This window comes from Vipera ursinii, assembly GCF_947247035.1.
Source record: "Vipera ursinii genome assembly, chromosome: 1".
Lineage (NCBI taxonomy): Eukaryota > Metazoa > Chordata > Lepidosauria > Squamata > Viperidae > Vipera > Vipera ursinii.
The window spans coordinates 267,178,934-267,199,538 of NC_139512.1; the positions used below are offsets into that span (position 1 = coordinate 267,178,934).

Genomic DNA, 20,605 nt, shown 5'->3' on the forward strand with positions numbered 1-20,605 from the left:
TGCCTTGCTCAGTATTTTCTCCTAGTACCAATTTATAGTTTGCTTCTTTCTTCATTTTCTTGACCATTTTTGATAGAGTATGTTCTCCTCACCATCAAGACCAAAACAACAGTCCAATATAGGAAGAAACTCTGAACATAAATAACACCAAAATAAATATATTGTCTGACTCCAGCAGATATATAGGAGGTGGACTAGGCTGACCAGATGCTAGACCATATGACAAATACAAAGAGTCATGGTGTAGTATAAAAAACTGGGCATTTATATGGTGCAGCTGGCTATGCATAATCTTCTCCTAATTTATGAGGCTGCAGCATCTGGTGTGTTGCTGTCATGAGATCTGAATCTTTCCTCCCAAGCAAGCATATCTTTTGTGTATCAAATTTTAAAAAGCTACCCTCCCAGTCAACTAAATGACAACGTAATTGGGAGATACTTTATTCCTAAGCTGTTGCCTGCAGTATCTTGTAAGCTGTAAGGATACGATTTCAGAAGTTGTGTTCCTAATTTGTATAGCTGTTGTTTAATCGATAGTTTGTTTACTGAATTGTTGCCATAGCCTTTCCAACTGTAAAGGAAACTAGGTTGTCTCTATGTGCTAAAACAATCCAAAAAGGAAGGTTAAAGTGTATTGGATCACAACAAATCCACAATACATAGTGTGACTGTACCTGAATCGAGGCATTGACAATCATAAGGTCAAGAAGATATACAAGGAGAATCGGAGACAAGAGAATCTACTGCTAAGCTTGTAAGCCGCCCTGAGTCTTCGGAGAAGGGCGGGATATAAATGGAATTAAAATAAAATAAAAAATAAAAAAATAAAAAAATCTATGAATATAACCTTATGAGTAAGTCTATAAAATGTTTCCAGTCTGCTAATTCAGCAAATTTCAGTTTGCTTTTTGCTAACAAAAGAAACGGTAAGAGTGGAGATACAGATAACTTTACAAGTAAAGGTAAAGGTAAAGGTTCCCCCGCACATGTGTGTTAGTCGTTTCCGACTCTAGGGGCCGGTGCTCATCTCCGTTTCACAGCCGAAGAGCCAGCGCTTGTCCGAGGACGACTCCGTGGTCATGTGGCCGGCATGACTAGATGCCAAAGGCGCATGGAACGCTGTTACCTTCCCACCGTAGTGGTCCCTATTTTTCTGCTTGCATTTTTATGTGCTTTAGAACTGCTAGGTTGGCAGAAGCTGGGATGAGTAACAGGCGCTCACTCCGTTACGCGGCACTCGGGATTCGACCCGCCAAACTGCCGACCTTCTGATCGACAAGCTCAGCGTCCTAACCCACTGAGCCACTGCGCCCCGTTAACTTTACAAGTAGTGCTCACTTAATGATTGAAACTGGCAACACAGTTGCTAAGCAATGTGGTCGTTAAGTGGGACATCCCGTGGCCCTGGTAGACTTACAACCTCATTAAGTGAAACACCTGCGGTTGTTAAACAAGACATTGTGTGATCGTGACTTACGATTTTACTGCCAGCATATCCATTGATTCTGCTTGTGGAAGTCAAGTGAGAAGTGTGCAAATGATGATCACATAATTGCAAACGCTGTGAGTCATGAACACCTGCTAGGTGTAAAGTACGGAATCTCAAACTTGTGACCACAGGGATGCTGAAATGGTTGTTTGAGGACTGGCTCTAAACATTACTTTTTCAGTATCATTGTAACCTATGAATGATTGTTACACCGGGCAGATGTTAAGCAAGGACTACCTGTATTTTTTCCCCTTGCATTCTTTATTTTGATATAGTTGCTGCAAGATACATGCTGTCAAGGAAAGCTATGCTGTAATAAAATGATAGTCATCTCAACGTTTAACATCTATTGGTGTCCAGATCGAAGTATTACTGATTTATATCTTGCCTTTCCTCAGAAGATCAAGGCCGTGTAGATACCAGTTACTCCTCCATTTCCCCTCCCAACAACTTTGTGGGAACACTGGGCTGACTGGAATGACTGGGCCAGTCACCTAGTGAACTTCTGTGGCTAATGGTAGACTTGAACCTGGGTCTCTATGGTCCTAGTCCAATATCTTCACCACTACAGTCCGTTACCTCTCAAATAAATTGTAGTGTTACCAAACTAGTTAGAGTCAAGGAAGATGAAACCTTTGTTTGTAAAGTACAATGGATTAGTCTAGCTCAGGGGTAGGCAACCTCGGCTCTTTTATGACTCATGGACTTCAGCTCCCAGAATTCCTGAGCCAGCAGGAATACCAGCTCAGGAATTCTGGGAGTTGAAGTCCATGAGTCATAAAAGAGCCGAGGTTGCCTACCCCTGGTCTAGCTTCACTAATCTGGTACTTTCAATACTATCGGGAGTACAAGTCCCAGATTTTTATGTTTCCTGAGGATTCTGGGAACTGCACTTTTGGAGGTACCAGGTTTTGGGGAGGTGATTATATCTCCCTGAGTTTATGGACTGTATGTAGAAACAAGAGCCTTAATGCTGGCGGGCCATTTCACGTGTCACAGCTGTAAACTACTTGTTTAACACTTTCCAATGCAGAGTGAAGATTAATAATCACCTGGCAAAATATATACTGTAAATATAGGCACTAAACAAATGGCCCAAGTATTTACCATGCCCCAATACTTGCAAGTATTTCCCATATCTGCAAAGATAACATATGTTCATATGCTTATGAGTCATATATAGTGTACAGATCTAATGCATGTGGAAACCAGTAAGCCTTTTTACATAAAGTGAAAGTCCTTGACTACAACATAGCTCCATTTACTTACTATGGTCTTCCCAAATTCTTCCATGGAAATGCCTTAGCTGAAACGTATGCTTTTCTAGTATTTCTTTAAAAGTTGGATTCTTTGGATTTTTCTCCCATCAGCAAAAAGCCAACTGCACAAACTGCCCTTACTACATATAGTAAACTACATTTGTAATATCCCCGGTCTCTTCTAATAATCAATATGGACAGAAGCCTCTTGTCAATTAATCCCTCTATCTTTAACCATCTTTATACTTTTGTCAGGAGAAAAATAATTCCTCTGAGAACAAAAGGGCAGAACAGTGCTCTCCAGATATTCCAGCACACAATCAAGGCCACTAGGAAAGAATTATAGGATTTATAGTCTAACATATTTAGAAAATACCAGCTTTTCAATAAAAGGATATCAAGTCAGCATATCATGAAATCATTCTGTTAGAATCTTACGAATATGTATTCAAAATGGAGTGAATGCAGTAAGACTTATTTTTACCAAGTATCTATAGGAGTGTAGCTTCAATTCTGTTCTTTGACATCTACAAGTGCTCATCTCAGGTTTTATACCATCAAGCTATATGAAGTCCCACTGTGCTACAAGGGTTAAAGTGCTCACAAGCATGGCTGTGGATGCTTCTGATGAAGTTTCCAATAATGCTCTTTCATAGGAAAAACGGCTTTTCCAATTTTCGGAGGGTCATCAGAATTCTTCTCCAGAATTTACGTCTACCCAGTGGGGTTTGTCATACCCAGATGGTTTTATTGAGCACCTTAGGACCGTGGGTTTTTGGACATCTGCTCTGGGAAGATCCAGATTTTGAAGATCAGGACATGTGTCTTGGCCAGTGATTGATTTAGAGTAATCTGTGACATTGTCTTCATAAATCTGTTCATTTTCAGAGATTTCTACAACCATGTCCTCTTGGACGCTCCTTGCACTTTGGATTCCTTGGGAATCATCTATATCCACTTCTTTGCTATAATTGGGATCAACGATTTTTACCTTCTCAGTGACATCTGATTTCTCTACTGGTTTTTCATCTTCACATGTTACCATTGGCTTGTAGGATGTTGATGTTATAATGTCATATTTGCATTCTGGCTTATATTCGGTATTGCTGACTTGGTTTCTTACCACAGTCACCTTCAAAAAAATGTAACAACAAGAAGTCAGCCATCCATTCCATTTTTAGAACTGCAGAAAGGGATGAAATAGGAATTATAGCAGAGGGCTAAACTATCCCAAATCTGGCAGGTGAAACTAGGACAGAGAGATCTTGATCTGTCTAGGTTTTTCCTAGTTGAGATTGAACAAATTCTCTCTCCCTCTGTACAATTGGTCCTTGATTTAGGACCCTTCCTTTAGCTATCTAAGTTAAAACAGCGCTAAAAAATGTGACTTGTGATCAGTTCTCCTACTTATGTCCCTGCCGTCACATGACTGCAATCCAAGTGCCTGGCCATCAGCTTGCACTTACAACAGCTGCAGTGTCCTGCATTCATATGATTGCCATTTGTGACCTTCCCAAATGGCTTCTGACCTTCCCAAATGGCTTCTGATAAGTCAATGGAGAAGCCAGCAAGAGGTTACAAATCATGGTCTCTCACTTAAGGACTGTGGGGGGAAAAAGTTGCAGAAGTCTCTATTGTGATTATAAATCAAGGATTACCTGGCACTGTTCATGCAACATAACCTTACATTGAAAGTTTACTGAATGAATACTGAGCAAAGGGGAACACAGGCCAAATTAATATATGTGACTATATATTTTAAGGGGTATCTGTTATTTTGACATAATCAGCTAAGACACTGAGAGTCTTTGTGTGATTGTGGTACCATATAAATGTGATAGGCAATCAGTTAATTAATCAATGATCCTAACAGATCAGGATCATGGAGAAAAACTATGTGATTGCTATGAGTCAACAACCTGATAGCACATAATAAATTCAAACTCCAGATCACTGGAATATGTTGAAATTTTTCCTCACCTACTGAGTAGTGAATTTAGATGAAATATCTTTATAATACAGCGTGCATTCTAAAGTTAAACATTTTATTTGATGATACACTATCATTTGTGGATTCTAAAATTCATAAACTTGGTCAGGGAATGTGACCAAAACATGTGTAGTCCGTGATTCACAAGACATTTGGTTTACAGTTTTAATGGAAACTGAAATAAAACTAAGAGGAAAGATACTGGAAGACCAACAATTAACATTCTGGACAATACTGATGTTACATTCATCCAATTAATAAAACTTTATATTATTGCTTTCCACATGAAAACAAGTAGCAATAATATACCTTTAACATCGCAACACAGGGCCTTGAGAAAGATTTAATATGTAGATAAAAATAAAAATCCAGTCTAAACAGTTGTCTGATTGTTCAACCAACTAAAATAATAGTAATAATAATGAACAATTAGAGCACAACTTGAACACCATCGGCATTGACTATGTCACCATCAGTCAATTGCAAAAGGCAGCTTTACTGGGAACAGCTTTCATCCTGCAATGCTATCTGTAACACCCATAAAACATCCAGATCTGCCTATCCCAGGTCCTTGGGAAGGACTCGATAGGTAGACAAAAATGCCAATCCCAGTCTGAACATCTGGCTGACTGCAACAAACCATAATATTAATTGTACTAATAATGATGATGATGCAACAGTTAAATGTATCCAGTAAGATAACAAATATAAAGATCTGCACTGAGAGCCACACTATAAGATTGATGGGAATGCATATTACTTTAGTTTTTGGATGCTTATTGGATGCTTAGGGATACCATTCATTTGGTCTTCTGATAATTCCTTGTAGTAATTTCAGCATAATAAATGGTGGTGTAGTGGGCTAATGCCTCCTTAAGTAACACCAGCTGCCTGCAATTAGTGCAGGTTCGAGTCCCACCAGGCTCAAGGTTGACTCAGCCTTCCATCCTTCCGAGGTAGGTAAAATGAGGACCCAGATTGTTGGGGGCAATAAGCTGACTTTGTAATAATGCCGCTTGGGGGGGGCGCGCGCGAAAGCCCTAATAAGCAGGCATATACATAGAATGAAGGCTATTGCTAAGCACATTGATTTCTGCTTTAGATTGTAAGCCGCCCTGAGTCTTCGGAGAAGGGCGGGATATAAATGGGATTTAAAAAAAAATCATGCTGTGCTATTATTGTCAACATTGGTTGCTTTGATTGGGGGTATTTCTGCATGAATACAGATAATACTAGCTGGATTTGGTTGCAACTAGTATGTAACAGAGTTCTGAAATTAGTATTGCTTAATAAATATTCCTTTGCTTCTGTTTGATTTTGTTTTGTATTTGAATACAAAAACATACTGCCAAACTGTTACACCCTTTCCTGAAAAATCTCACAGCAGCACTAAGGAAGTTAATGGAAAACAACCTCCGTAATTCGTCCATTTATTATGCTGAAATTACTACAAGGAATTATCAGAAGACCAAATGAATGGTATCCTTAAGCATCCAAAAACACTGGTTATTAATGTCCACCTTAAGGACAAATAATTTGGCTGAACCAAGAACAAGGAGTTTTCACTAGGATCCCTTTTTACTATGGCCTTCTGATCTTATTTACAATGTTATCATGGCTGAATAAATACTGAGATTGGCACTAGCCTTCTATGGGTTCTGCGGGTAGTGAGGTGTCCTCGATATATTTTGCTCCGCAAAGCGAAGCCTCATTGCAGCAACATAAGGCTTACTAGAGAGCACTTCTAATGACAGAAATGTTGAACTCACAAACCCACTGTAATGTTCTGGGGGAATGACCTTCGGAGAGGAAAAGCTGCAGCCTAGGCCCTAGACCAGGGGGAGGCAACCTTGGCTCTTTTATGACTCGTGGACTTCAACTCCCAGAATTCCTGAGCCAGCATGGCTCAGCATGGAAACCTCTCCCTTTCCCCTCAGCGTGGCTGGCTCAGGAATTCTGGGAGTTGAAGTCCACGAGTCATAAACGAGCCAAGGTTGCCTACCCCTGCCCTAGACAATGATCTGATAAAACGGAAACTGAGTGTGAAGGAGAATCAGTGGCAAAAGCATCTCAGAAGAGACCCTCCCTAGTTTTTGGGAGAGGAAAAGGGGAGGATAGGTGGGGTACTTTCAGATTTGCAAGATTATGTTAAAATAACCTTGCAATAAACATAAAGCTGGTAGCTCAGACGGAATAAAAGATATTGGGGTACCTTACCAGAGATTTTGGAAGCTTAATTCTTCTCTCCTGAAGTTTTATAAAGACTACGGCGAGAATGATTACCAGAGTAACCAAGGCAATAATTCCAAAACATAACGTTAGTGTAAAACCTACAAAATTAAAAAAGACACACATTATATAAAAATTAATGCTGAATGTCTATTATCACCACATGATGTACATTTTCTATACACCTCAAAAAAAAAAGAAGATATATAGTTATCCAGCAGTTAACTGGTCCTTCTTTAATAAAGCCTAATGAACTTATGCAACTCCCTAATCACACAAATGTATGCAGCCATTGTCCAAAAAAAAGCATACCGGTAATCCACTGTATTTAAATGAATCCAATTATAAAATCATTTCATACTGAGGTAGCCAGCTAGCTTGATATTATAGGAAATTAGGGGCAGGGAACACCAACAGATTGAAATACTTCCACAATAATATTTTGTACAACTAGGGGAGCTCCAACTTTGGACTATAGTACAATTATACAGATATAAATAGTTTCCAGGGCAGAGATAATGAGAAAAAAAGCTTCATGGAAAGCAAAGACGACAGAAGCAGTTAGAAAAATAGAACAAGTACACACCACAGTAGAAATAATATTGGTAGAAATATTTCACTCAGCCTTAAACCTTGCATTAGTGCTTGGATGTTAAACTGTGTACAAATGTATAAAAATATAAATATTTTGCTAAAAAATATGCTACTTAAAAAAAGACAGCTCAGAATAGAATTGCCAAGTCCTATAAAACAGATTCAGGACTCCAACACTTCTTTTCCTTAATAGGATGGACTATCTCTTCTCTCATTTACTGATTTTAATTAGTTGGTAGGAATTAGTTGTTTCTGAATAACTTTAATTGCAGTGTCAGCTACAGATGCACTTTGGTAATAATTCCTGCTATGACTATACCAATAAATCCATACTGTCTCAAAATGTTAATATATCCTTCAAGAGTTTTCAATGAAACTGTGACACTAATTCCTATAATGCAGTTGTTTATAAGTTAGAATTTACTTTCCATGTGCAATTTTTCCAGCCTGAAGCTCTTGATCCAATAGTTAGAAAGATTAGACATATTTTTTTTCTAAAAAATCTAATTCCTAAATTTATGAATGGTCAGAACTACCTACATTTAGGACCCCTGAAATGGATATTCATTAGTTGCAGCTTCAACTGTCAGTATGATAAATCATATAATATGTTCATCTTTCATAAAAAGATATCACTTTATTGAGAAAACCAATAATTTGGAAAGGTATAGAATTTGCATTATTTTTCAAGAGTTAAAATTTGAATAGCCTTCCTCTTTTTTGATTAAAAAATGGGGAAGAGAAATATGCTACAATCCAATTAGAAACTCCACCTAATTTCTCACTATTCCAAACCATACATTTTGATTCTCTATAGCTCATTCTTTTAAAAGCACAAAATCTTTTGTAAAATTTGGTAGGGAAGAAGCTCCGCTGAACAAAATGATGCTTAATTCAAAGTACACAAAGAGGTTCAACCTAGACATACACTATACTGTATGTTACTTTTACCATGACATTCTGCAAGCTGAAATGCAAATTTCAGTGTTTTAAAATCAGATATAGTAAATTTATCATCTCAAAATAATGGCTCTTTGCTCTCAATATTTATTATTATTTATTTATTAATTGATTTTATATACTGCCCTATTCCCGAAGGACTCAGGGCGGTTCACAGGGCAAGTTAAAACAATACAAAAAGGAAAGATAAAATAGAATTAAATTAATACTAGCCCACAGGATTAAGACAAAGTTAAAATTTAAAATTAAAATTAATATTACTAGATGGAATTTATAAACAAAGAGAAAAGAAAAATGGAGGAGGGGAGGGGAAGGAGAGGAGAGGAGAATCCAACTTATGCTTTTTTTGCTCTCTTCTGCCCCTCGGGATTTTTCAATAAATAATACTTTGCAACACACTGAGAGAAAACCCTTTCCCACAGACATGTGAAAATGAGATGCTGACAGAAATGTGTTGAGCTTTAGGACGGAATATTTTGTACAATTATCTATTTGCTGAAGATTTAAAATCTTTACCTAGGCGGGACGTGGGAGTTGGTGAGATGCATTTTTCTTCTGATTCTTCACCAACCTTTGTTAGTGCCGATGAAAAGACTTGAGCGGAAATACAGTAAGTGGTATCCAAAGGAACAGACAGAGGTAAAGTGGATGATGGTTCAAGATACCAGTCATCTGAGACAACCTCTTGTCGCTATTAAAAAATGAGATATATTGCAGTTAGAACTTCCTATAAGAAATGTAAACATAATGAGCAGAAAGTTTTCTGGAACGTTGTTTCCAAACCTGTGAGTTTTGAATTTCCCAAGAGTCACATTCAATCTTGCCAGATTCTGCTACTATATCTTTATAATAAAAATAATATTGAACTGCAGGATTTTGGTTTCCTAGTGTGGTCCACCTTGAAGGGCTGATCAAGTGGACACTGGCAGGAGGTATCCTGCCAAAGAAGAGATTATTGGTGACATTCAGCTTCACTTGCCGTTCTCTATTCTGCTTCCACCAGTGTCAGAGACGGCAGGAGCAGCCATGCCTAAGTTCACAAGGCTTAATGACTTTTTTTGAATACAGCATCAAAGGCACAAATATTAGGAAGAAAAAATAGAGTCTTAAAATATACCTCTTCTGGGTTTCCCTTTTCCCAAATGAACAATTTGTAGGTGAACTCCTCAATTAGGTTACCATATGGAAATAAAGGTGGTTCAATATCGACTACAATATCCTGACCATCAATGGAAAGACTGAACTTTGGAGGTCCTATTTGGCCTGAAAGAGTTGCAAAATTTCTTGTTAGTATCAAATTTTGACAACAAAACACAACATTCTAAATAAATAAATAATAATAAAAAATAATAAGATGCTCATTTATATAGAAATAGAATGCAATGGTATAAGTCACTTTCTGGGAACAATCATGTAGGAAACGCAATCAAGGGACTACTTTTACAAAGTGATGCATATTGTCAAAACTCAAAATCCCATCTGCCTTATAAAATTTGGAGAGCGCAAGAATATTTTGGGGATGACGTGCTTCTGATCCATTCTAGTTAATCCTGTCCTGTTGCTGTCTGTACCCCATCTTGGAGGAAAATGAAAGTAACAAAGCATTGAAAGAGCCGATATGCACCCCTTTCTCAGGAGAAGAGAACCTCTCCTAACTTGAAGGACTGTGGGGTGCTTGGGGCTCTTTGAGCTTGGTTGTTTCCTTGCAGACCTTTCATTACCACACTAGGTGGCATCATTAATAATCAACTTCTAAAAAGTGGTAAAGACCTTTGATCTAAACTGTATATATGAATGATCACTTACCATCCCTGAGAACGTCAAATTTTTTTTCAACGTATTCAGATTGGTGTTGTCCAGAAAGAGCTTTCACTCCTACCCAGAAAGTTTCACAGTTATCAGTTTTGTTGGTAAGATCACAATAACGTTGCTTTATGTTTATGCAAGTATCAATTTCCTTGTAAACAGCAGGGCTACCGAAAATGGGGAAGAAAAAAAAAGGGTTCAGTTTATAGTCAAACTATTTTTAAAAAGTAAAAAAAAAGAAAATTTGTGTCTATTGGTTTTTGCTGATTTACTGGGCAACAAAATCAGTGACAAAAATTGAGAAAAGCATTATAAAACAAAATGCAGAGTTTGAAATGAAAATAGTCTTACCTGTAGCACTTCATCTGCACTGTAAATAAAGGTTCTAAGGATGGACTTCCATTATCCCAGTATACAGAGATATTGTTGTTATATAATTTTACAGTAACGTTTTTTGGGGAAGGAACTAAAAACAAAAAAAAATACAGATTTTAATGAAGTTTAGCAAAACAGCTATAAAGATGCTATCAGTATAACTATCTTCTTTTACTAGGGAAGGTTTTGAGATTTATCCTAGAAGAAACAGATGCAGGAATTAAGTATAGGAGAGAAACATGTAGGACTTTGATTAATGACCTCTGCTGGGACCTGGATGTGGGGTAAAATGTGCTTCTTCCTGGATCTTTCAGCAGTGTTTGATACCGCTGACCATAGCTGTTTAGGGCCACTGTTTTACAATAATTCTGCTCCTTTCTGAGCATACAGTACCAATCAATATGAATGTGCGGGGGAAGAATTGTCAAGCACACATGGCTCTTCCAGTAATAAAGCTCTCTCATAAACAGATAACAGCGAGAAGCTATTTATTATTTTGGCGATACATCATCAGTTTGCTAATAATGCTCAACTGTATGCTGCCATTTCAGGCCAGACCACACCAAGGATGTTGTAATGGTTCTGACCCAGTATCTGGAGGCTATGAGGGGCTGTGTGGGTGCAAACATGCAGAGATTGAACGGGCACGATCCTATTCCCCAAGCTGATTCTGAATCAGGATTACGTTCCCTTTGAAGCAACACATTTTGTGAGACCGGGAGGCCCTTGCAAAACTGACTCACACTCATTTGTCAAAAAGTTAAGACTACTGCAATGTGCTTTCAATGGAATTGCCTTTGAAGATGACTTGGCAGCTGCTGAATGTGCCGCATTGTTGATTAATAAGCTTCCATAGTCAGTTCCAGTAACTGGTTTTCAATTTTCAGCACTCTGTATGGCTTGGCCTCCATTTACTTACTTACTTAACTTCATTGTGGTCATCAACCAGCACAAGAGAATTGGTATTCGAATATTTAAAATATCCAAAGTTAAATTGACAATGCCAGGATAGTTAAGAAAAGTACATACAGTCCTTACTTCATTTGCTTCCAAGCGGGGTGATAAGAAAACACTGTTATAAACACGTAAGTAACTATGTTGCAAAGGGTTAGTTGTTAACTGCAGAAGTATTATACAATTAAACTATATTTATTACTGCAGCTTCCCATCTAATTGGAAGATACATAATTCTGAATTCCAAAGTCCGTTCTTTGATTAACAGAGTTCTGAAGCATGCAGAGAACATAGCCATCTGAAGTGGTCACCGTGCCTACTGAGTGGGAACTAGAGAAAGGAACTCTCCAAATTTCTTTGACATTAAAGAGAAACTTCCTCTTGTATTGGAATCCACAAGTTATGTTTTTACTCATGTTGTTTAATAAAGTTGCCACTCTCCTTGCTTCTTTGTTCAGCACACACTGCTTTTCAGCTAGCAAACATCTTCACTAATGGATCTAGGCCAGGGGTAGGCAACCTCGGCTCTTTTATGATTCGTGGACTTCAACTCCCAGAATTCCTAAGCCAGCCATGCTGAGAGGAAAGGGAGAGGTTTCCAAGATGAGCCATGCTGGCTCAGGAATTCTGGGAGTTGAAGTCCACGAGACATAAAAGAGCCAAGGTTGCCTCCCCCTGATCTAGGGGGGAAACGGTCCAAATTGAGCTTCTCCCACTGGAACGTATTTTGAAAGTGCTACCTTGTATTCTATCTTAAGCATGCATAAGATAAATACATCAAAAACATTCTAACTCTGTGGAATAACGTTTGGGCTATCAAATAAGTTTATTTTGCACGGTTGCAAACAAGAGATCTTCTTTTTGCTCGTTGTTTTCAGGAGAGGAGAACCTGCAGCCCTTCCAGCTACTGCTGAACTACAACATTAGTTAGTGTTCCTCACTGTTAGCAATGCTAACCAAAGTTGCTAAATGTTGTCATTCAGTAAAGCACTGCAGGTTCCTCATTCTTAAGACAAAGGAAAAAAAAAGGGAGGGGGAATAGCAAGACCAGATTTGTGCATTGAAAATATTACATTTCATAAGATTAAATATCAAGATGGCTCCCTTTTAAAAGAGGTTTCTAGAACTGACACTAAAAAAAGGACTGGTCTGTTGATCATGCCAGCATTGAACAAGCCATTTGGTCATAGATATATGCCTAACAATGCCAAAAGTCTGTGTTTCAGCAAAGATGTTCTTGATTAAAACAATCAATTTAATTCATTTTGATGTTGCAACCTTCCTATTTTCCCTTCTGCTCCCCATTTTTCAAAATAGCATCAACATGTTTGAATTATTGGTCATGGTACGTGTTACTGGAAATTGGGGAGTGATCCTGTTACTTTTCGGAAGAGCCTACATGCCTTGTTAGTTAATACTGGTTATTACAACGACTACTAAAATAAAGAACTGCTAAAATATATAGAAATGTGTATGTATTTCATTAAAATTCCAATCCGATAGTGAGTGCTTCCAAGTCTGTCTCTTCTACTACCAAGTAGCCTGGGCAGAAATCTTAGTGTAAATAAACCGGAAAAAAACCATGGCAAGAAAGAGATTAAACTCATGTGGTATATTCTGCACCGGACAACGTTAACTAATTGGCATGGAGAAACTCATTTTATATCCTAGCTTAAAATCAATCCACAATGAACAAGAGGTATTTCACTCGTACAGTCTAGGCCACAATTGTAGGCCTCCTAGATGCAGAAGATCATCTGATAAAGTCACAATGAAATGCCGTTGGAGAAGGGGGGGGGAACCCTGCCTCTTAAAAAATGGTGGTTGTTCTGAAGGCAGGCTTCAGTAAATTATGCTCACTGTGGCGAGGCCTTGAGATTGTGGAGGTCAGCAATTTCTACTCTACATTTCTGCAGCTCTCTTCAACTTCTTCAAAAGTTCAAACTGGGGTTTCGTTTGGCTGCTCTGCTGCTGAGATATTGAAAGATACTAGCAAACACCCAACTATCTTGCTTTGAAGCAGAGGAAGCAAAGAGAGGAGAGCTGAGCACTTCTTTGCTGAACACGTTTGCTCTGGGAAATAAGACCCAGGCATTGTTGACATGCTTTAGAGAGCCTGCTGGTCTAGAATAAACCTACCTTCTTTGGGCAAACACCATTATATCTGGGGCCCAAATGACCTGTGCTAGTTAGCTAACTCGTAAGTCACCCATCACTAGCCCTCCCCTTTTAAATTCTTCCTCCAATTTGCTCTAGCTGAGGGAATCAAGTACTTGTAGTCCTCAACTTACAACCATTCATTTAGTGACTGTTCAACGTTACAACGGCACTGAAAAAAGTGACTTATGACCTTTTTCACACTTATGACTGTTGCAGCATCCCCGTGGTCACACAATCAAAATCCAGACGCTTGGCAACTGGCACGTATTTATGACGGTTGCAGTGTCCCACGGTTACGTGATCCCCTTTTACAACCTTCTGACAAACAAAGTCAATGGGGAAGCCAGATTCACTTAACAACGGTGTTACTAACTTAACCACTGCAGTGATTCGCTTAGCAACTGTGGCAAGAAAAGTCATAAAATGGGGCAAAACCCACGTAACAACCGTCTTGCTTCACAACAGAAATTTTGCGTTCAAATGTAGTCGTACATAAAGGATTACCTGTATGTCATTCAAGGGAAGACAAACTGTCCAGAGCATAAAAATATGCAGTATTTTATAAAATGTATACAAGCAATCCAGTCAATATGTCTATAAATGGAATTCCCTTACACCATTTCTTTTTATGAAGAGAGGTATCCTACTGCAATGCACATAATTGTCTTTAGACAAAAATGCACCTCAGCATTAACACAATGTCTGTGGAGATTCTCAGTCATCCAGGTCATCGTTGTCCCAAAGATGCTTTTTCACGAAGCAACTGGAGTTTCTTGTTTTTCTTTGAAGGTATTTTGCTTCTCATTCAAGAAGCTTCTTCAGCTCTGACTGGATGGTGGGAAATGGAAGGATTTATACTCCTTGCAGACAGCTGGTCATTTGCATTCTTTTAGAGAGTTGTTGATGCCATCTGGAAGTTTATCTGTGTCGTCAGGGTCACCTTCAGCCAACACAACATACATGCACACTTCAAACCCAAGAATACACTAAGGCAGAAGCTTGTCCATCCCAAGGGTAAAACACCCAGATGCAAATGGAGCAGTGTAGTATATTCACTAAAATGCAGTGAGCCATGTGCAGATCTGTACATTGGGGAAAACACAACCACTTCATAAACATATAGCACAACATAGGAGAACGAACCCATCAGGACAAGATTCAGCAGTCGATCTGCATTTAAAAGACAAAGGCCACTCTTTCGAAGACAGCAAAGTCCATATTTTGGACAGAGAGGACTGCTGGTTTGAAACAGAGGTCAAAGAGGCCTATGTCAAAATTGAACAGTCCTCTCTCAGCAGAGGGGGAGGGATATGACATCATCTACAGTCTACAATAGGGGTCCCCAACCCCTGGACCGGTACCGGGCCGTGGCATGCCTGTAACCAATCCACGCAAACAAGTAAAGCCCCATCCATGGGATGCAGGCAGTACATGAAACCACGCCCCCTCCGGTCTGTGGAAAAGCCTCTCTCTACAGAACTGGTCCCTGGTGCTCAAAAGGTTGGGAACCTCTGGTCTACAACACAGTTCTCTCAACACAGTTCTCTCACAGTTCCAAGAAGGCTCCACACCCATCTGTACTACTCAAGTGTCTCTGACGACACAGATAAAACTTCCAGATGGCATCAATTATGCTCTAAAAGAATGCAAATGACCAGCTGTCGCAAGGAGTATAAATCCTTCCATTCCTCTCCAGACAGAGCTGAAGAAGCTTCTTGGATGAGAAGCAAAATGTCTTCAAAAAAAGCAAGAAACCCCAGTTGCCTCGTGAAAAAAACATCTTTGGTACAACACAAAATCATCTTGCCTCCATTTACAGAGTGTCATCAGATACACAGCAGTATAAGCGAGGCTATCCCCAACTTTCTGTGTTTGTATGCACTGACAACACTTATGCTGGGACTTTTGTAACTAAGGTCTTAACCACTTAAGCATGATTCTCATTCCTGTGGCTGGCTGCACTTGGCACGGCATGCTCTTTAAAAGGAAAGCAGGAATGACTGAAAACTTACTTAACTTCAGAAATACCTTATTTATAACAGCAAGGAGCTGCTTGCCGATAAATAATAAAAACCACCCTGCACAATAAAATGATTTTATCTGTTCTCTACTTTCTTATTTGAAGAAGGAAAAAAACCCCACTAACACTGCTGTACTATGATGAAGGAGAAAAGCTAAATCCCACCTTACCCATGAAAGCCAGTTGGGTGACTTTGAACTAGACCAGGGGTAGGCAACCTTGGCTCTTTTATGACTCGTGGACTTCAACTCCAACTGGGAGTTGAAGTCCACGAGTCATAAAAGAGCCAAGGTTGCCTACCCCTGAGCTAGACTCTCTCAGCCCAGCCCACCTCACAGAGTGGTTGTTGGGAAAGTAGGAGGAGGAAGGTGTAAGTTCGCCACCTTGAATTATTTGTAAAAATACTAAAGGTGGGATACAGATAAATAAATTGGCAAAGTGCTTCACTCAGGAATAGCTTACAAAAGGAGTATCTTTCAGATGTTTTTAAAAAGAACTAATGCACAATTAAAAGTTTTCAACAAGTTGAAAAAAGATTAAAAGTTTTTTTTCCTATGCAACTTTTCTGGTGAAAAAAAAATCTAAAACTTCAAAAGGCATTTCTTGCAGCTTCCCCAGCCTAGTGCTTTGTCTTGAACTGGTTTTCAACTCCCATACATCCCAGCCATCAGGGTATTACACTGGAAAAGTGGCTCTATTTCATTGATAAGTCCCTTTTTAGTGACAAGTCTATTTTGCACGTTAAGGGCTTCTCATGATAAGCAGAATTTGCCTCCCCACCAGAGTTGCCATTGCCAAACAACAACAACAAAAACATGACAATTACAGAAAGTACTTTCCATTACAGTTCCACTTTGAAACAATAAGCATCATTTTTTTTCTTAAAGAACAATTTTATATAGGGTTATTATAATATCAGGCCAGCTTCATCTTTACTTAACATTAAATAAAAGCCCCTTGAAAAGGTAGCAGGACAGAAGGGGCAGGACAGAAATGTAGGCAGATGCCACGAGTGTGAATATACAAGGATTCCTTTGTCTACTCCTGATTAATCAAGTTTTATTTGTGCTCAAAGTTGAACCTAGTAAAAAGATGTCATAAAGCTGAGCACAACTCATGGTGACTTCTGGACATGTCCATGTTGTTTTTGTGACAACACTGAGGAAATGATTTGCTCATGTTTTCTTCTAAGATTTTTTAAAATTTTCCTGTGTAATCTACAGCCTTGGGATCTTCTATACATAGTCTTCCATTTAAGTATTAACCACAACAAAAGTTTCTTAGCTTTTTAGAAACCAGTCAAGATCAACCATGACAAACATGTTAAGTGAGTTTCGGTGAACTGTGATTCATCTTCACTCTAGTACAAATCTGGGAAATGACAAGACAAGGTTGATGTGAGCCTAACACCAGGATATGTTCAGATAAATCAACCTGGCATGAATAAAACAATGCTCCACTAGTTTATTCACTATCTCCTAGATGTGTTAACAGCCACTATGTGTGTTAGGAAAATCTGGTTTATTTAAAGCACCTGTTTGAGGCGGGCTGCATGTGGACATTATACTAATGAAGTCATAGTTATGATTTTTATAATTTTGTACATATAGTTTATTGTACTCTGTGTTTGTAAGCCTCTCAGTTTTGGCTTTTTGATTAATATTCGTATATAAATAATGAACAGGAGTAAAAAAAAGAAAATGGAATTAACCCCTGCGTTGGATCATGTTTTAGGAGTTAAAAATAAATCAAGAGGGAAATCAATGCTCGTCCCTTACGGCAGGAAGAAATAAAGGAAAGTCGACAAAAGCTAAAGCAAATTGCCAGGGAAAACCGGAAGAACTCTTTGCCAAGAAAGGGGGGGGGAAGAGATCTCACCCCTCGAAATTGTGAGCAAGCGGGTGCAGCCTCTTTTCGTTGATGTTGTTAATTCTTAACGCCTTGATTAGATTCGAGAATCTAAAATAAAAAGACGAAAATTCACCCTTTCTTCCCTCGAGACGTTTGATAGGAGGCAGAGGAGGAGAGGACCTGGAGCTTATGGAGCGAAGGAACTGGATGAGGCTGTCGGCAGGCCCAGAGGAAGAGAGAGAGGCTTTTGGAGGAGTTGGTGGCGGTGGCAGGTGGCAGCAGCGTACTCCAGGGGTGAAAAGAAGCAAGGCCTCTTTAAGGAAAAGGTGGAAGAGTCAGGATCAGAAAAAGGAAAGAAGGCGAGGTTGTCAGAATACAAGCGAATTTGAGGGCTAATCCACATGGAGCCCCATTTCCATCTGTCCTGTTTGCCATCGTTCACTCCCTAGAGCAGAGGTCTTCAAACTCGGCCCTTTTATGACTCGTGGACTTCAGCTCCCAGAATTCCTCAGCCAGCATGCCTGGCTGAGGAATTCTGGGAGTTGAAGTCCACGAGTCATAAAAGGGCCGAGTTTGAAGACCCCTGCCCTAGAGACTAAAATGGACAATGTGAAATTTGAGCGGGCCCCGAACAAGGAGTAGATATATCGGAGGTGGTGACCCTTTGAGAGCTGTATGCAAGGAAATTTCATTTTGATGTATGCCGATTGCTGTACATTCAAAGTGACAATAAAGTTATCATCATACGCGGAGGTGGGAGCAGACAGAAAAAAGAGCGCATGACGGGAAGAAACAGGAAAAGGGTTCAAAACAAGAATCTAGGCACGGACCGGACAATCCCGATTTAATGTAGGCTTCTTCTGGCAGGCAGGGTCTTTCTTCTCTCCCCCCCCCAAATCCCTCCCTCCCTCCCGAAAGCCACCATCCTAGGCCAGGGGTCTTCAAACTTGGCCCTTTTATGACTTGTGGACTTCAACTCCCAGAATTCCTCAGCCAGCTTTGCTGGCTGAGGAATTCTGGGAGTTGAAGTCCACAAGTCATAAAAGGGCCAAGTTTGAAGACCCCTGTCCTAGGCCATATTTGGCTGACACTCCCCCCCTCTTGTAAGACATGAAGCGCAGGCGCCAGCCCTGCCCGCTTTCACCTCCTCGTAACTCTTGGTCTCCGGCTTACCTTCCGTCTGCGGTTCCCGGGCGTTCAAGCCGCTGCAGAGGCTCCAGCCTAAGAGCGCCAGGACGAGCCAGGGCCCGGCAACCCTCATTTTCTGGACGCCTCGCTCGGGGCGCGCCCCGATTTGGGTCTAGGGCTTGAAGAGCGAGAAGAGGGCGCTAGCAGGGGGAGGCAAGGGAAGGGGGGAACGGGACGGACGGACGGACGGCGGCAGCTTCCGCGGCCTGGAAGTCGCTTCCCCCTAGACAAGCTCCACCTAGCCGGTGCCTTTCCAAGAAGGGGTGGGACAATTGCTGGACATTTTTTTTTTTGCAGGAGAATCCCCGCTAATTGGTACTGGCTACGGGAAAAGGGAGGGCGGAGGAAAGTTGGCTGGTATTTATTGGTTGGGTAACGAAGGAGTTGTGAATCAGGGTTTCTGTTTATTTAGGGTTCCCTGCCGTAAAGCTTTGTAAGTTGCGCCTAGGTGTGGCCTGCTTTGAGTTTTCTTATTTAGCTATGTTTCAAGGGCACAATTTTCTTTGGAGGAAAGCCTTTCTCCGCACCAAGCCTGGGGGGGGGGGTCGTCTCTCCTCCCCCTCCCATCCCCTTTTTCGTTACCATGTCTGGGTTGCAAAAAATCCGGACGGCCGCTGTGGGGGCAGCAAAGGGAAACCTAAAACTCGAAGTCATCCGGATTTTTTTTGCAGTTCCTTATTCTTTGCGCAGGAGAGAAGTAGAAGTCCGGAGGCCAAACTGGGCAAACGAAAAATAGAAATCAACGGCAAGCCACCATTTCTCCTACTGTCAAGAACACTGAAGGGATGGGCCTGTGGTGTCACCCGGAACCAAACCGATTTAAAGGAGACCCGGTTTTTATCGGTTCAGACTGAACGAGATGGTGATTTTTTTTGCACGCTTGAAAGGATTGTCACCCACCTCCCCAAACACAGGAAAAATAAACGTGCCTCACTGAAAGGCCTCCTTTCTTCTGCCACGCTGCATTTATTTCTTCAATAAGTAAATCTAGGAGTCCCGCCGTACTCTGAAATGTTACTTTGCAATACTGTAAAGTTCAGTTTGCTTCCTGAGAAGGCTGCTCAAGATTGCATCAAAAGGGTTTGCTGAAGGTCTGTTTTCATACAGTATTGCAGAATGTGCCTCCCGGCAGTGTGTTGTGCATTTCCTCAGAATATGATAAGACAAATTACTGTTTAAGGTGTGGTGCTTGAATTGCAGTGCTTGAATGCAACAAATCACTTTGCCATATCTTGAAAAGAAACATTCTGCTGGACAGAAACTGCTACAGGTCGTCCTATAGATTGGAACTATGAAATCAATAAATGGACATAATTAATCCTAAGAGAAGGCCAGACCATTCTGCTAATTCAGATAATCCTAGATTTAGAATAGAACAACAGAGTTGAAAGGGATCCTGTATGTCATCTAGTCCAACCCCCTGCCCAAGCAGGAGACCCTACACCATTTCTGACATGGCAGTCAGGTCTCTTCTTGAAAGCTTCCAGTGATGAAGCTCCCACAACATCTGAAGGCAAACTCTTCCAAACTCTCAGAAAATTTCTCCTTATTTCTAGATTGAATCTCTCCTTGATCAGTTTCCAACCAGATGCTTTAAAAAATAGGCTGATCCCCTCATCTCTGTGACAGCGCCTCAGATATTGGAACACTGCTATCGTGTCTCCCCTGGTCCTTCTCTTCACTAGACTAGCCATGCCTAGTTCCTGTAACCATCCTTCATATGTTTTAGT

At 40.2% G+C, this 20,605-nt stretch overlaps 1 protein-coding gene across 1 annotated transcript; it reads right to left on the bottom strand.

The window, feature by feature from the left end:
* Positions 1-2,279: 2,279 nt before the first annotated feature.
* IFNGR1 (interferon gamma receptor 1) lies at positions 2,280-19,088 on the bottom strand. The gene is made up of 7 exons (XM_083348697.1): positions 18,861-19,088; positions 10,679-10,793; positions 10,328-10,494; positions 9,639-9,784; positions 9,038-9,212; positions 6,956-7,068; positions 2,280-3,880 (listed from the first exon to the last, which is right to left on the bottom strand). Exons 1-7 carry the CDS (start codon positions 18,946-18,948, stop codon positions 3,437-3,439), a joined length of 1,248 nt encoding a protein of 415 aa, XP_083204823.1. The 5' UTR covers positions 18,949-19,088; the 3' UTR covers positions 2,280-3,436.
* Between the last annotated feature and the right edge of the window lie 1,517 nt (positions 19,089-20,605).

Coding starts and splice junctions, on each gene's coding strand:
- IFNGR1 (XM_083348697.1), bottom strand. CDS start 18,948: ATGAGGGTTGCCGGGCCCTGGCTCGTCCTGGCGCTCTTAGGCTGGAGC. Junction 10,495..10,678: donor GTGCAGATGAAGTGCTACAG/GTAAGACTATTT, acceptor CATTTTCGGTAG/CCCTGCTGTTTACAAGGAAA. Junction 3,881..6,955: donor TTAAGCTTCCAAAATCTCTG/GTAAGGTACCCC, acceptor ATTTTTTTGAAG/GTGACTGTGGTAAGAAACCA.